Source organism: Alosa pseudoharengus, unplaced genomic scaffold (genome assembly GCF_046254945.1).
Source record: "Alosa pseudoharengus isolate Yale_2024_CS ecotype anadromous, Long Island Sound unplaced genomic scaffold, YU_APseudo_1.1 YU_APseudo_1.1_scf_22, whole genome shotgun sequence".
Lineage (NCBI taxonomy): Eukaryota > Metazoa > Chordata > Actinopteri > Clupeiformes > Clupeidae > Alosa > Alosa pseudoharengus.
The window spans coordinates 30,925,161-30,939,562 of record NW_027468680.1 but is presented as its reverse complement, the minus strand read 5'-3'; the positions used below and the strand labels follow the sequence as shown (position 1 = coordinate 30,939,562).

At 41.2% G+C, this 14,402-nt stretch overlaps 1 protein-coding gene across 1 annotated transcript in view; it reads left to right on the top strand.

The window, feature by feature from the left end:
* wdr25 (WD repeat domain 25) overlaps positions 1 to 14,402 on the top strand; it is a 29,409-nt gene that overhangs the window by 2,692 nt on the left and 12,315 nt on the right. The window contains exon 2 of the mRNA XM_076299690.1: positions 12,702 to 12,849. Coding sequence (XP_076155805.1) covers positions 12,702 to 12,849 — 148 coding nt within the window. The remainder of the gene's footprint in view (positions 1 to 12,701; positions 12,850 to 14,402) is intronic.

The following is a 14,402-nucleotide window of genomic DNA, read 5'->3' as shown; positions in this document are numbered from 1 at the left end:
TTTGCCTTATTATTTGCATCTTTAACATGATGGCTAGGATATACTGCAGGAAGTACTGTATATCCTTTTACAAAATTGGTCAAACTCTTTGCATTGCGCTCTAGTGGTGAAATTATTCTAGTCAGTTTGGTGTATTTGGTCTTAGAAATAACCCCTAGAATTCAACTTGAAAACCAATAAAGATGTTTGCATATAGCTATTGTCCCTGGAGGATATCTTCATTGTTGCCGTCAGTGAAGGCTGCACAACATTAGACATGACCTTTCAGACTCGCGCTAACAAATGCCTTACACTGTATAGTACCATGATATTTATTAACAAACTGAAATATATGGACAAAAGCAAATGTCATCAAGTAGCCTACAAGAACTGTAGAAGGTACCTCTTTCTACACACCAGACCATGAGCTTATACTATAATAATAATAATATTAATAATAATAATAATAATAATAATAATAAGCTTTATTTGTATAGCACCTTTCATACACAGAATGCAGCTCAAAGTGCTTTACATTTGAAGCATGTAACACAACAATAGTCAGTCAGTCATTATCAATCACTTTTCTTCATTGCTGGGGCCGTTTATGATCCACTCAGCAACATATCAAAAATATAGAAAATAACATGTCATAAGACTGGCAGCCTTAACCCTTTACCCCCCATAAGCACGCCATATGGCAACTATGGCAAGGAAAAACTCCCATATTCCAGGAAGAAACCTTGAGCAGAACCTGACTTAATAGGGGGAGCCCATCTGCTTCTGGCTGGCTGCGCCCTCCAATGGCAGCAGATGTAGAACAATCTGAAAAAGTAAGATGAGTTAACTAAAAGCTTTCCTGTACAGGTATGTTTTCAGATCTTTTTTAAAAATATTTACTGAACTCGCCTGCTTGATGTACAGAGGCAGGGTGTTCCATAGTTTTGGGTCATAATGGATAAAACCAGCTTCTCCACTTTGCTTGTGAAGCACTTTGGGTATGATTAAAAGATTGAATGATCTAAGTTTCCTTTGTGGTTGATAAGATATTAAAAGCTCAGAGATATATGAAGGTGCTATGCCTTTCAGAGCTTTGTAAGTAATTAACATAACCTTAAAATCAATTCTATATGAAATAGGGAGCCAGTGCAGTTCAGCCAACACAGGGGTGATGTGTTCTCTACGATACCATTAGTTTGGATCATGATTCCAATCACAATTCACAGGTCACTCAGTGTATGAGAAATCAGTTACCCAATTAGCACGTCAATTTATATGATCGATTCACGACAAATCAAAATTATGCTGAAAAAAATCAGATTTTTATTTTAATGATTCGCAGTGCTCTTTATGGACCAATTGATTTTCTAGTTTACCACTTTTCCTACGCCTCCTACTGCAAGATGTCCTTGTTTATGGGATTCATCTGTGCACTGCATAAAATGTTAAAAAATAAAAATGTCTCTCTTGCTTTTCCTATCTTATTTTCTTAAAATGTCATCCTTACAGTTTACCATTATTGGTTTTGTTGTCATCATTTCAGATATTTCTCTCTCTACGTTTCTTCTTTGCATTATGTTTTACAACTTTTCTGCCTGTTGTGACTTAGTGATGTCAATCCTCTCCATCCAATGGCAGAATGAGAGATCTGTCATATTCTATGATGCCGTTTCATGCTCAGCTCAGCACTCTTAAATAATGAAACACAGGCTGGTGAAGAGGGCCCACTGATCTTCAAAGGCCTCCACTCCCACGTCCCGGCCGGCCTGGTAGAGAGGCAGAGAGACGGGGCCAAGAGGGTCTAGCCCTCCATTCCACCACACCACCCACTCAATTTCAGACTAGGCCCCAGAGAGGCCACTCTACCCCTGGGGCCTCAGCCCCATTCACCCTCTCACATACCCTTATCTATCCACACCCGTGGCACTGGGTGAGATCTGCCCAAAGGGAGCTGTCAGGTGTTGGAGTCCTTGCTCTGGACCTGAGAGCACTCCAAACACTCCAAATGTCTGCTTATCACTGACGTCACAGCCTTCTTTTAACATATTTACTATTAATCCCCAGGTGGGGAAATTCAAGTGTTAGCAGCAGAGAGACGGATCAAGAAAGTATAAAAAAGTAACCAATTCAAAATACATTGTTGTTAATAAGTAATTGATTTAAGTGTCTAAAAGTATGTAGATGGTATAATGTAACATGTAAAGTGCCTCAGTTGGCCTCAGGTATAGCCTGATGGCTGTCAGCACAAAATAGCACCTGGATCGCTTTGTTTTGCACATCAGGGAGATGAGCCTGTGGATGAAGGTGCTCTACATCTGCCACTGCTTATCACAGAGACATAAAGGAGAAGTCCATGATTCTAGTGGAAGTTATGAATCATCAGTCAAGAGCCGATCAAGTTGCACCCTTCCCCTCTGTGGTTCTGAAATAACAGGTTGATTGTTTCACTGCTCCGTCTGAAGTGATATGTGAGTTTCATTTACACCGCGAAAATATACTAACACACAGCGGACATCTAAAGGACTGTGAGGAGTGAATTGGATCAGGATACCAGACTCATTTGCCCATAGAATTTTTTTTTACAAAGTTGATTTTAAAATGTGTGTAGGGAAATCTCCCAATCCCAAAATATATTGTTGATGGAGTTCTTGGATCCATGATTATGGGCCCTATTTGGAATGATAGGCCACGTGCAAATCCTTTAGTCTAGTCAAAATAATAACGAGGAAAAATCAATCTGCTAATTTAACATCATGGACAAGACCTTAACACCAAACATGATAGAGCCAGCCAATACTCCCACATGGCATGCTTGTTCTTGATAGACTTTGTGCTTTGTCCGCCGTTGAAATGTCCAATTATGTCACGTCACGTCACGTCGGCCATTGATTTTGGATGCAACAAGCGCATGAAAGGAGTAAAGTTGTGCTATGATTAATAGGCTTGGGTATCGAATATCGAGTATTGGTTGGAACCGGGACTATCTTTGCGATTTTCCCGGAATCGTTCAAAAGTTTAAATTTCGATTCCTACTTTCGATTCCCAGTCTGCCGACAGGAAGAAGAAACGGCTGAACACCAACGAAGAAGCGCATAGTTAATAGAATTAAAATTCATGGAGAAGGTCAGACTATTTCATTCAGAAAGCAGGGTTCCCGCGGATCCTTAAAAAGTCTTAAATAGGCTACAACTGAATTTTCGAAAGAGAGGTATTAAATGTGCGTATGGGACCGCCAGCGAGTGCAAGAGAGCGAGTGATGTCTCCATCCAGTTTCGTGTATTTAAAACGCAATTGTATAAGTGATAGGCTATTAGGCTACGGGAGGAAGTGTAGTGGTTGCAGAGTGAAGATGTTTTTCACGGGTTTGGTTAAAGGTGTGAAAACGGTAATAATACAGTAGGCCTATGTACAAAATAATATGCCTGGCGTTTTCGTGGTGTAGCAGATAGCAATTACTCATTGAATCTATGTTAAATCAACATTATTTTGTCAACGTTAAAATCATTGAGTCAACGTCGCACTTCAACATTGATCCTATAACATTTTGCACCCTCTATTAATATTGAAGCAATGTTGAAATTCCAACTACAGATCAACGGAATTTCAATGGTATTTCAATTCAAATTAATATTGAAACAATGTTGAAATTACAACCAAACTAAAGATCAATGCGATTTCAATGGTATTTCAATTGATATTAAACCTCAGTGAGTAAACCACTTTTAATCTGGAAAAATATTGGGAAATTCACATCCTGCTTTATGGATAAGTTTAGGTTACACAATCGTGCATAAATAACCATTGACAACTTATCAGTTTGAAAATCAAGTGCATTTATTAACTCTTCTTCATTTAGAAATTCACGTGTGTTGTGCTTCCCTGCCATCCATTCACCGTTCGCAGTCAGCCCTCCTCCACCATCCAGTAGCAGAGTGAAGTGGCACCTAACAGAAACAGAAGAAAAAGAGATAGACAGTGTTAGATAATATGTTCAACTGAAACTGAAGGCTACTTATAATTGAAACTTTAGAATAATCATAGAATATATATTCTATATGTTTGTTGAGTTTGCTGTCAAAATGCCAGGCTGAAGATAGTGTTAGAATAATTCAGTTTCGCAAGCTGGGTGAGCTCATTGAACATGCCGTGTTTGCTAGCAGCACCAGCCATTCGGGCAGCTCTGTTCGTCCGAACAATTTTGCTGCCCAATGAACGGTTAATGATAGCAGTCTAGTCAGATATGACTTCAAGTTAACTTATATCAGTATTGCTAAAGTTAGCCTATTAAACTCACAAAAATATGATCACCAGGAGTTACATAAATGTTAGCTAAATCTCCACGTTAACCAGCAGCACATCTTCAGCCTATATTTTTGACAGTAGCCTAGAAGCTAACTACCGGTAGGCCTAGCACTACTTCATATTTTATTATCATGAGAATAATAAACTGTAACTTACTGACAACAAAGGTAGGACCTAATTATAAATCAGACTGCCGAGTAACGTTAACCTAACATTATGATGAACTGCCATAACGTAAGTTAGCCTAAACATTAATTTGACAACAGCAAGTAAATTTAGCTAGCCTAGCATTTGAATGAGTTTGTAAGTCAGACAGTACGATGTACATAGACTGTAAACATGACCGAATTTAATGTAGTCCACATTTACAATAAAACATTATCGTTTGATAAATAAATGCTTGCTTACCATTAAGTAGGAGTGAACTTGACAGAGCTGAACACCCCCGTTGGTCTGACTGAACTGTTGCTGAAAATGATCTCCTGGACAGTTCAAACGTTGTCGTGCGGTCAACTATAAATCCACTACTTTTCAATCACCACGTTAAGATTTCCCAGTCAACCACAAATCCATGACTTTTCAATATCTTTTAGTGAACTATGTATCGATGCTTTATCGATTATGGCAACATAAACTATAAACCAATGTTGTTTCGATATCTCTCTTATCGATATTCATGCACTGTCGGGTTTTTGTCAGGATTGTAATGCTGATTCAATGTCTATTTACCATTGAGATTTCAATCTCAACCAAAATGATGATTTGGATGGAAAATCAACATCATATCAATGTCACCTTGCTATCTGGGTGAGGCCTGAGAGATAGACAGGGTAGCTTACGTGGAATGAGGGAGCCTACGGTAGAATGAGCGGGAGAAAGAGTTGGTAAGCCAGTTAGCGATAGGTTGGCCATATGTTCGAATTTAGGACGGACATATGGATTTTAAAAGCCCTGTCCGGCGTCCGGCGCAGCCTCAAGCCGGACGTTTATTTGCTCTCCTTTTTGGAGTTGCGCTTGGCATCTAAAGTCTTTGCTCGGACGCAGCATCGTTTCACAAACTATGGACGCGAAGACTGCTGGTGAAATGATGTGCAGTGCTTCGCAATCAGGAGGAAATACTGTATACCGGTATGTTAAGTTGATCTGTTTGCATCTTTCCAGCGTGTGTTGCTGGCCTAGCCTAGGGAAGAAAATATCTGTCTAAGTTATAATAGCCTACCTGTAATATCTGCCAGCAGCTTGCTTGCCAGCGTTTCCCAGTAGGCTAGGCCTACTTAGCAAAAGTTGTGAAATATAACCGCATATGTTTTGAATGTCGGCGACTGCTACATAAAAATACGTGCGTTCATAATACGTGCGTGCTTGAGATGAAACCAGCAGTTTTCAGCAGGATCATGCTAGGAGGACCTGTCTCTTAATTAATTTAAAACAAGTAAATGGTTTTACAATGTTTCAGTCAAGCTTTGGTTGGTTTAGATACAACTGGTATGCAAAATGTAAAGTAGTGGATTAACTTTAATTTGCTGTGCTGCATATTGGACAATAGATGCACATAGTAAATTATATAAAGTAGGCTTATTAAAATATGTAAATAGCTTAGTTAACTTTGAAAAAAATATTTAAGGGAATCCAGTCCAGTGCACATGTCTTTGGCAAGTAGCCCTAGGCTACTACAGACACAGGTGAAGAACAGCCTCAGCAGTAAGCAAAACCAAATATGTACAGTACAGCCAGCTTCAAAAGCAAGCAGTCCAGACCCTAAAATTGGGCATTTATAGCTGTGAAGGTAATTCACACACAATTATTTTCTTTCGCCAAAATATTTTTGGTAACTTCTGTAGACATCCAAAATGGGGTGGGGGTTAAAATTAGTAGGAAAAAAAAACTATTGCATTAAACAGTCTTGTATATCTTTTTGCCGTGGTATAGTCTTAATTTTCATTTAGATGTCTTGAAAAGGTCTTAAAAGTCTTTAAATTTGCACTTGGAAAATGTGCAGATACCCTGAGAAAGACCGTTGGTTAGCTAGCTCATTTAAAATATCCTAAACTTTTTTTGACCCTGCCTTTAAAAAAAATCGGAATCGAGAATCGTTAGGAACCGGAATCGAAATAAGAAATCGGAATTGGAATCGGAATCGTTCAAATTGAAACGATACCCAACCCTAATGATTAATGATGCTTGTGCTGGAGGATTAAATGTAATTCAGTGTCAGAATGTATTGGCAAGTACTACATCAGTGCACATTGCACACCAAAAAGCACTCTTTCATTTGGATTTGTTGTAATGCATGGTTACTAGGATACCAAAAAGTTTTCACAGTCCATTCTATGTCATTGAGAAGTTTTCAATTTTTTTTCAGTTATAGCTTGATGTTTTGTCAAAACAAATCAATAGAAATAATGGTATGTTGAAGAATTACAATATAATACTCTAGATAAATAGATAGATAGATAGATAGTAGATACTTTATTGATCCCCAAGGGGAAATTCAAGATTCTATATTGATATTATCAAAAAAACATGACTTTAATTGTGACCTAATAACCAGAAGACGTGTGCAGGGTCATGCTTCTAATGTTCAATTAGATGTGTGTGTGTGTGTGTGTGTGTGTGTGACAAGCAGAGTAGCCTATACATGCATCTATAGACCTTTTCAATCTGTTCCTAGAGGGTGTCCAGTTAAAATGTTCAAAACCAACACAGATACTTTGACTTTAGCGTAATTCTCTACAAAATGTCGACTTTAAAACATGTTTTTAAAAGTTTTGTTTGTCCTCAAGTTACCATTAGCTCAATGTTGTTGGTGCTGCGATGCGCCGGGCGTAAGACTGGGTTCTATACGTCCATGGAGATAGTGCAAATGCTGAGCAGTACGAAGTGATTCACCGTGTGATTGTGTCACAGTGTAAATTCACAAGTGTGCTGGGTCATGTCCCTAATGACAAATAGTTCAATTCAAATTAAACTCCAGACTGTGGGGAAAACACTCAGCCTCAGCTTTGTGAATAGTCCAACGCCTCCACAGAGGTCGAAGACCTCCCCAGGCATCTCACAGCAGGTCTTCACACTGGGATGGCTTCTCATGCTACGCTCATCAGCGCAAGCGCTAATACTTCCTCAGGGTCCAACTAGCGCACAGACGATGACCCAGCGGACCTCTGGTCACCTGCTCCACTCCAGTTCTTGCTCCTCACTTTAGAGGGCGTCTGGCATTTGGCTCCGAGCCTCCGTAGGTGGCAGGAAACGGGGGCCAGGGCACGTCCAGAGCGCAGAGTTCCGCCACAAAAAGGGCCCCGCTGCTTGTTGCTGAAGCCGTTGCCAGGTGATCTCTTCTCGGTGGTCACGCCACGGTTCTCGGCACTGTGCTGATCTACCATTCATTCTTACCGTGAAAAAGGATGCTGCAGATGGATTTGAAAGACATGAATGGCTTGGTGGGTTTTTTTCTGTGTTACCACTGAAGGCTTTTTTGAGTAATTATGACCGCCGCGCAGCGAAGTGGCGGTCATATAGGTTTAGTCAGATTTTTTTTTTTTTTTTTTTTTTTTTTTTCTTTTTCGTATGTCCAAAATTTCCGTCAATGATTCCTGGGACACTGAAAGACTGGGGTAGACGAAACTTGGTGGGCATGTAACCCCATATGGATAGCATGGAACCATCGTTTTTCGTTTTGATCTGTAGCCCCCCCGCTGGACTGCACCCCCCGAAAGGAGGGTAGGGCAGACACAGTTTTCTGTGAATATGTCGAGAACCGTAAGGTTTAGGAGGACCTTTTTTTTTTGTATGTTGATCTCAAGGGGCCATGTCAACCCATTCCATAACCACTCATTTCATGTATAGCGCCACCTAGTTAAACACAAAAAAGTAAAAATGAGGTGTTGTAATCGCAGGTATCTGTGACCTAACATAGTCAAAACTGCACGAAATTGGAAGTGTAAGATCATTATGACACCCTCTGAATGCACGCCAAGTTTCGTGGAATTCCGTTCATGGGGGGCCACACAATAAATTAATTTATGTTACTATACACCAACTGGCCTGTAGGTGGCCGGAGACAGTTTTCTGTGAATATCTCGAGAACCGTAGGGCCTAGGAGGTCCACCTTTTTTTTGTATGTTGGTCTTAAGGGGGCATGTCAACCCATCCCATTACCACTTATTTCATGTATAGCGCCACCTAGTTAAAAATTAAAAAGCAAAAAATTAGGTGTTTTCATCACAATATCTCTGGCTGACATGGTCAAAACTGCACGAAATTGAAAGTGTAGGATCATTATGACACCCTCCGAATGCATGCCAAGTTTTGTGATCTTTCGTTCATGGGGGGCCTTACAATAAAATAATTTATGTGTACATTTAGTGACCGTACACCAACAAGGATTCCCTGGACACTGAAAGACCGGGGTACATGAAACTTGGTGGGCATGTAACCCCACATGGATAGCATGGAACCGTCGTTTTTCGTTTTGATCTGTAGCCCCCCCGCTGTACTGGATCCCCCGAAAGGAGGGTAGGGCAGACACAGTTTTCTGTGAATATCTTGAGAACCGTAGGGCCTAGGATGACCAATTTTTTCCATATGTTTGCCTCCAGGGGTCATGTTAACCCATGTGCATAAACAGATACACACGCACACACATACATTCACAGTAATCATACGTATGACACATACTCACACAGTAGACATATGTACGCATGCATGCACATGCACAAACACACATACGCAGGCAAACACACAAGCACGCACACACACACACACACACCCACACACATAAACATAAACGTGTACACGCACACATGCACACAATTCAAGAATTTCTCAGAATTATGAACAGGCAAGATGGGGGTGGAGTTGTATAAAATGAATTTTACATGTGAAATCTATGAACTAATCATGTTTTGGTACTTGTTGTCTAGCAGATACCAGTGAGAATTGAGTGTGGCTAATGCAATTTAGTGAGACAGTTAGAATCATATAGGCCTTTCAGCCTGATTTATTTTTGTGGAAAAAATGTGCTGGACTGGGCGGCGGTCATATTTTGTACCGCTCTGCGGTACATCTAGTTTTGTTTCAAACAGTTGTTGAAATTATTCATTGTCAGACCATGAAATCCGAACCATATTTTGTGATCAAGGTCTCCACAGTCATGAAAAATCTGGAAAAGTCATGGAATTGTAAAATCCCATTTTCCAGGCCTGGAAAAGTCATGGATTTCAGTAAATTCATTAAAAGTTTGGGGAAAAGTCATGAAATTTCATTCAGTCATACCAGGGACGTAGGTAGGAGATGGCGTACATGCCATGGGAATTCAATCACTTTTTTGATGTAAATGGAATTAAATAGTGGGGGAGAAAACAGAGAAAGCTATTTGTCCCAACATTGTTGTTTAAGTCACATGCTATAATTAGCCCCCAAAAACATGTTTTTTTGGCTGTGGCTTAAAGCAAGGCCTTAATCATAATCTCTTATTCAAAACTGCTCAAAATGTCCCCCTCCAATATCAAAACATAAATTGTCAGGCTACTGTAGTACCACTCACCGTTCTGCAAAATAATCACTTGTTACATACTGGAAAATAATATGCTAAATGGTTAGAGTGGTGCTGTCAGGGATTTGCCACATTCAGCAATCATCTCCTCAAAACCGCTAGCTGCCCATTCCAGTAAACAGTAAAAAATGGTCTCTGTAGGCATCCCAGGCTCCGAAAACTGGAAACAAACAAAGTGGAGGCAGCATGCCCCTCAAACAAAAACGAAACCCTGCGTGGAATTTTTCTGGGGATACTGAAGGGAGGGTTGAGCTACCTCTGCTGTGTTTCATTTGTACGTTTTGCACAGAATCATCTAAATTTAAACATAAACACAAACAAACGTGACTTCCTGCAAAATCCCTGACTGTGCCTTTAAATATCTGACTGAGAAAGGGAGTGCAGGGGTGAGAGGATCTCAGTTAAGTGAAGAAACTTGGTAACAGAGAATTGCCAGGAAAATACTGACTTAATTTACACAATAATCCACTCTTAAGACATCGCTTACTCTATGTGAAAGATGTAGAATACCATGAAATTACAAAACACCAAAAGCAAAAAGCAGATGTAGCCTACAGATTGGTCATTATTTCTGAGAAATTAAGCACTGTTTTCTCTCTCCGCCCTTCCTCTCCTGTAGCATTGGATCTTTTTAAGCTGAATTAAGGTAGTGCTTAACTGCTAGCTACTACAAACTATTGTTATCTAGAATACATTCTAAGGCCATATCATTTGCCTGTCTTATGTGATAATGCAATCAATATCCAAACCAAAATAATTGCACCTTAGACTAAACTATTTCACCTGCCTTGCACATGTGAGTTGCACAGTTTTGAAAACGAACGTTAAGGGTTGTAAGACATGTTTGTGCATGCCTGTAGCCAGTCACTCTGAAGCAGTCAAAGGCGATTCTAAACGAGTCAAAAAGTCGAGACAGGGCCCATCGTCAACATTTCTGTGTCCACCACTCTAGTTCATCCAAAACAAACCAGAAAAGGGACTCAAAGTGCTAAATACCGGAATTATCCTTTAACATATTCTCTAAGCACATATAACATTGTCCTTTATGCATTGTTTTCATGCCAGGATTTCTTATAAAGGTACAGGCCTAATTCTGCTGAAGCAGCAACAGATGTGCGCATATGCAATGTATTTTGCATGTGCAGTAATATGCAGTGGAAATTGACTGGTATTGTTAGGTAGGCATTGATAGAAACCAAGCAAGTAAGCTTAGTAAACAGTGCTAACTGCTGTTTGTTCATACTCACAAACACTGAGAGTAGTTGAGGTACACCTCTTTGGTGTTGACATAATAATTAAGTGTTCCCACTTTCTTCATGCACACATACACACACAGTCCACTTGTTTGCAGGTGTTATAGGAACACCATGTCAGCCTGAAAGCTTTGCACATGCAGGCGGAGGGGGTGGTGTTCATGACTCCCCGTAATCCTTCTTTTCACATAACCCCAGTTGGGAATACTGAGCAGATGCATTGTAGAATGAGCACTCAACAGGTCTGTCTGGTGGCTACACTGAATGCAGAGCCGTATGGAATACATGCTGGCGAATGTGACCTTGTGAGGTGCTGTGCACATACAGAATAGGATTCTATCAGCCACGTGCTTCTCATTCATGTGTCAGTGATCTTTCCAGTGTGCCTGTTTATTGGTCCATCTGCATATCAGCATGAGGTTAGTGGAACAGTGTGATGTTCTCAAGAGAAGTAATAGCATACAGGGTCATTTGCTGGTTGGCTGAACCTTGAGTGAGGTTTATGAGATGTGCTGTTCGTCTTCAGTAGAATAAGAAAAAGAATACTTCCTGCATCCATCTCAATAACAACCACTTTCACAACTCTCTCTCTCTCTCGCTCTCTCTCTCTCCGTCTGTGGCATTATGTTGAAAGAAATCAATCTGATCTCTTGGAGGACAATAATGCAAAACCCGAGAGGATCTGAGGGTTGTTTTCATCAAGCTTGGCAAACACAGAATGGAGTTCTAAAGGGCTCCATGCTCCTAAACACGACGTGCGCAAGACTGATGTTTACACAAGCCTCTTCCCGACGCCTGAGGGTGCGTGAGGTCTGCTGCACAACAACAAACAGCAGTCTGGTGACAGAGCACAATGAGCTCTCCATAGGCCAAACCTCCGCTACAAACTACCCTAATTCAGAGGGAGAGGAACATTGGCATTCATTTATACAAAAACTGAAGGAGTGAGACAGAGAGAGATGGAGGGAGAGAGAGCGGGAATTCAAATGAGAGGAAATTTAATAGGCACGATCTGTAATAAGTTTAGGCTTGAAGGTGTTAAGATCTTGTTTCATTAAAAAAAAGTGTTTGTCTGGAGGAGAGGAGTTAGGTTGCCAAGAGAGTGATGGAAAGAAGAGAAAATCACCAGTCTGTGTCGTTCACATGCACAGAATGAGGATCAGAATAAGTGGTGACAAAACAAGCTTATCAAGGTGCCACACGCTCCCAGAAACAACAGGTTGTGTTGATGTGCACTTGTCGAAATGAATGCCTTCTGTCATGTTTGGGAGAGAGATATCGGGGAGTGTCTTGGGGTTCTCTCATTCAAACACAGGCTGGGCAACAGGGATTTCATCACGCTTTCATTTTTACTTCTCCCTCTGACTTCCCCCTTCATGCAGACTCCCCCTTGTTACAAGGAATTCCATTTAGAATCAGAGAGACAGGCGGTTTGTGATGAGGCCCCATAGGAAACCATTTTTGCCTCGGTGCGAAAATCCTCATTAGTGTAAAAATGTGTGGAACAGCAACGTGCATTGTGACTAATTATCCAACTGTGTGTTTGTTGCATATCTCTCCCTCTTTCTCTCTCTCTCTCTCTCTCTCTCACTTTTCACTTTCCTTTGGCGCGGCAGATCTGGGATGGCGCTGAAAGTGGGCGGTGCCTGCGGACGATCTCTGCCCACAGCGGTGCTGTGAGGGATGCCTGCTGGGCCCAGTGCGGGCGCCGACTCCTCTCCGGCTCTTTTGATACCACGGCAACACTGACAGACGTGGAGACAGGTATGCACAGAAGCGCCGAGCCCCAGCCCTCTTGGGGCACAGTTAGGTAGTGATGAACACTCAAGGCTTTGTTCAGTTCAGTTGTTTTCACTACCAAACAAGGGAGGGCATGCTTCAGGAAATGGAATTTGCTCTGGCATTAGAAGCCCTAAAGTTGAAGATGTGAAGGTGTAATCCAAGCTGCTGGACTCCAGGGCGAGTTGAATTACCTTTGGTCATTCTTCACCAGTGTTGGGGAAGTTACTTTTAAAAAGTAGTGTTTGCTCGTTACTCGTTACTTCTCAAAAAAGTAACCCGTTACTTTACTTAGTTACCCTCTTTGGAAAGTAACTTTTTACGTTACTCGTTACTTTTACGTTACTTTTATGTTGCTCGACTTTGGGCAGAACCAAATATCTGTTCCTAAATGTGTAGGCCTACATAAAGTTCTACTATGGAGGACATAACAGGTATTTCTTTTGTGGTCTTTATTATATAAAAAATGCCACAAACAGAGCACTTGACAAGAAAACATTGGGCTTATATAGGGTTCAATATCACCACTAAAGCCCTATGAAACAATATCAAATAACATAGCCTCGATACATCTTCGGCATATAGGTGAACACAAAATATATGAGGGCTTATTTTATAGCCTTATGCTCTTTCATTAAACAGGCGCTCCTCCGAAATTTGGTGCAAAGCTAGTGCAAATCGTATCAATAGGCTGGCAGTTGAGTTAACGGCAGTTGACAAAATCAGAGCACAGTGTAGGCTACAACTAACACTCACATTCCTCCCCTTAGTTTCAACAAGTTCGAAGTAATGTGAATACCTCTATCCCTCAGAAGTTAGCGTTGGCTTCGTCTCGCTTGCTATGATTGCTCTTCATTGCCACCAGCCTCTGTCACATACCATGTGGAGCTATCTATGGGAGCTATAATTGCACTTCATGCTACCAGCCTCTGTCACGTAGGCTGCCGTGTGGAGCTTGTGCCTATGGAGCTATGCCGTGTGGAGCCTATGGAGTGCCTATGGAGCTACCGTGTGAAGCTATTGCGCAAGTGCGCAGCTGAGAAAGCAGCGTCGCTGTCAAATCTCTCCCTGGGAAAAGTAACGTTGCGCCGATTTGAAAAAGGAACTACGTTACGTTACCAAATTTTCAGTAGTAGCGCGTTACACTACTTTTTACTCGAAAAAGTAGTTACGTTACTGTAACTTGTTACTTTGTAACGCGTTACACACAACACTGTTCTTCACCCTGTGGACAGACAAAAAAATGTAAAGGTCATTGACCTGCATGGCCTGGAACTAAAGCGGAGCGTAATAGAAAAGAGGTGATTTTTCTTTTTCTTCTTTTTCTTTCTCCCCTGGCCCACAATTTCTCTATGGGTGCTCAGATTGACAGATTCATGGGATTGAGGGTGGGTGGCTGAGTGAGAGTATGTGGGGTCGGTGGGGGTGATGAGTGTGGAGTACAAACTTCCTCTCCACTACGTGGCTGTCGATTCTGCCAATAAAAGCCCATGGATAATTGCTCCGCAGGCCCATTAAGTATCCAGGCAGCACAGGGG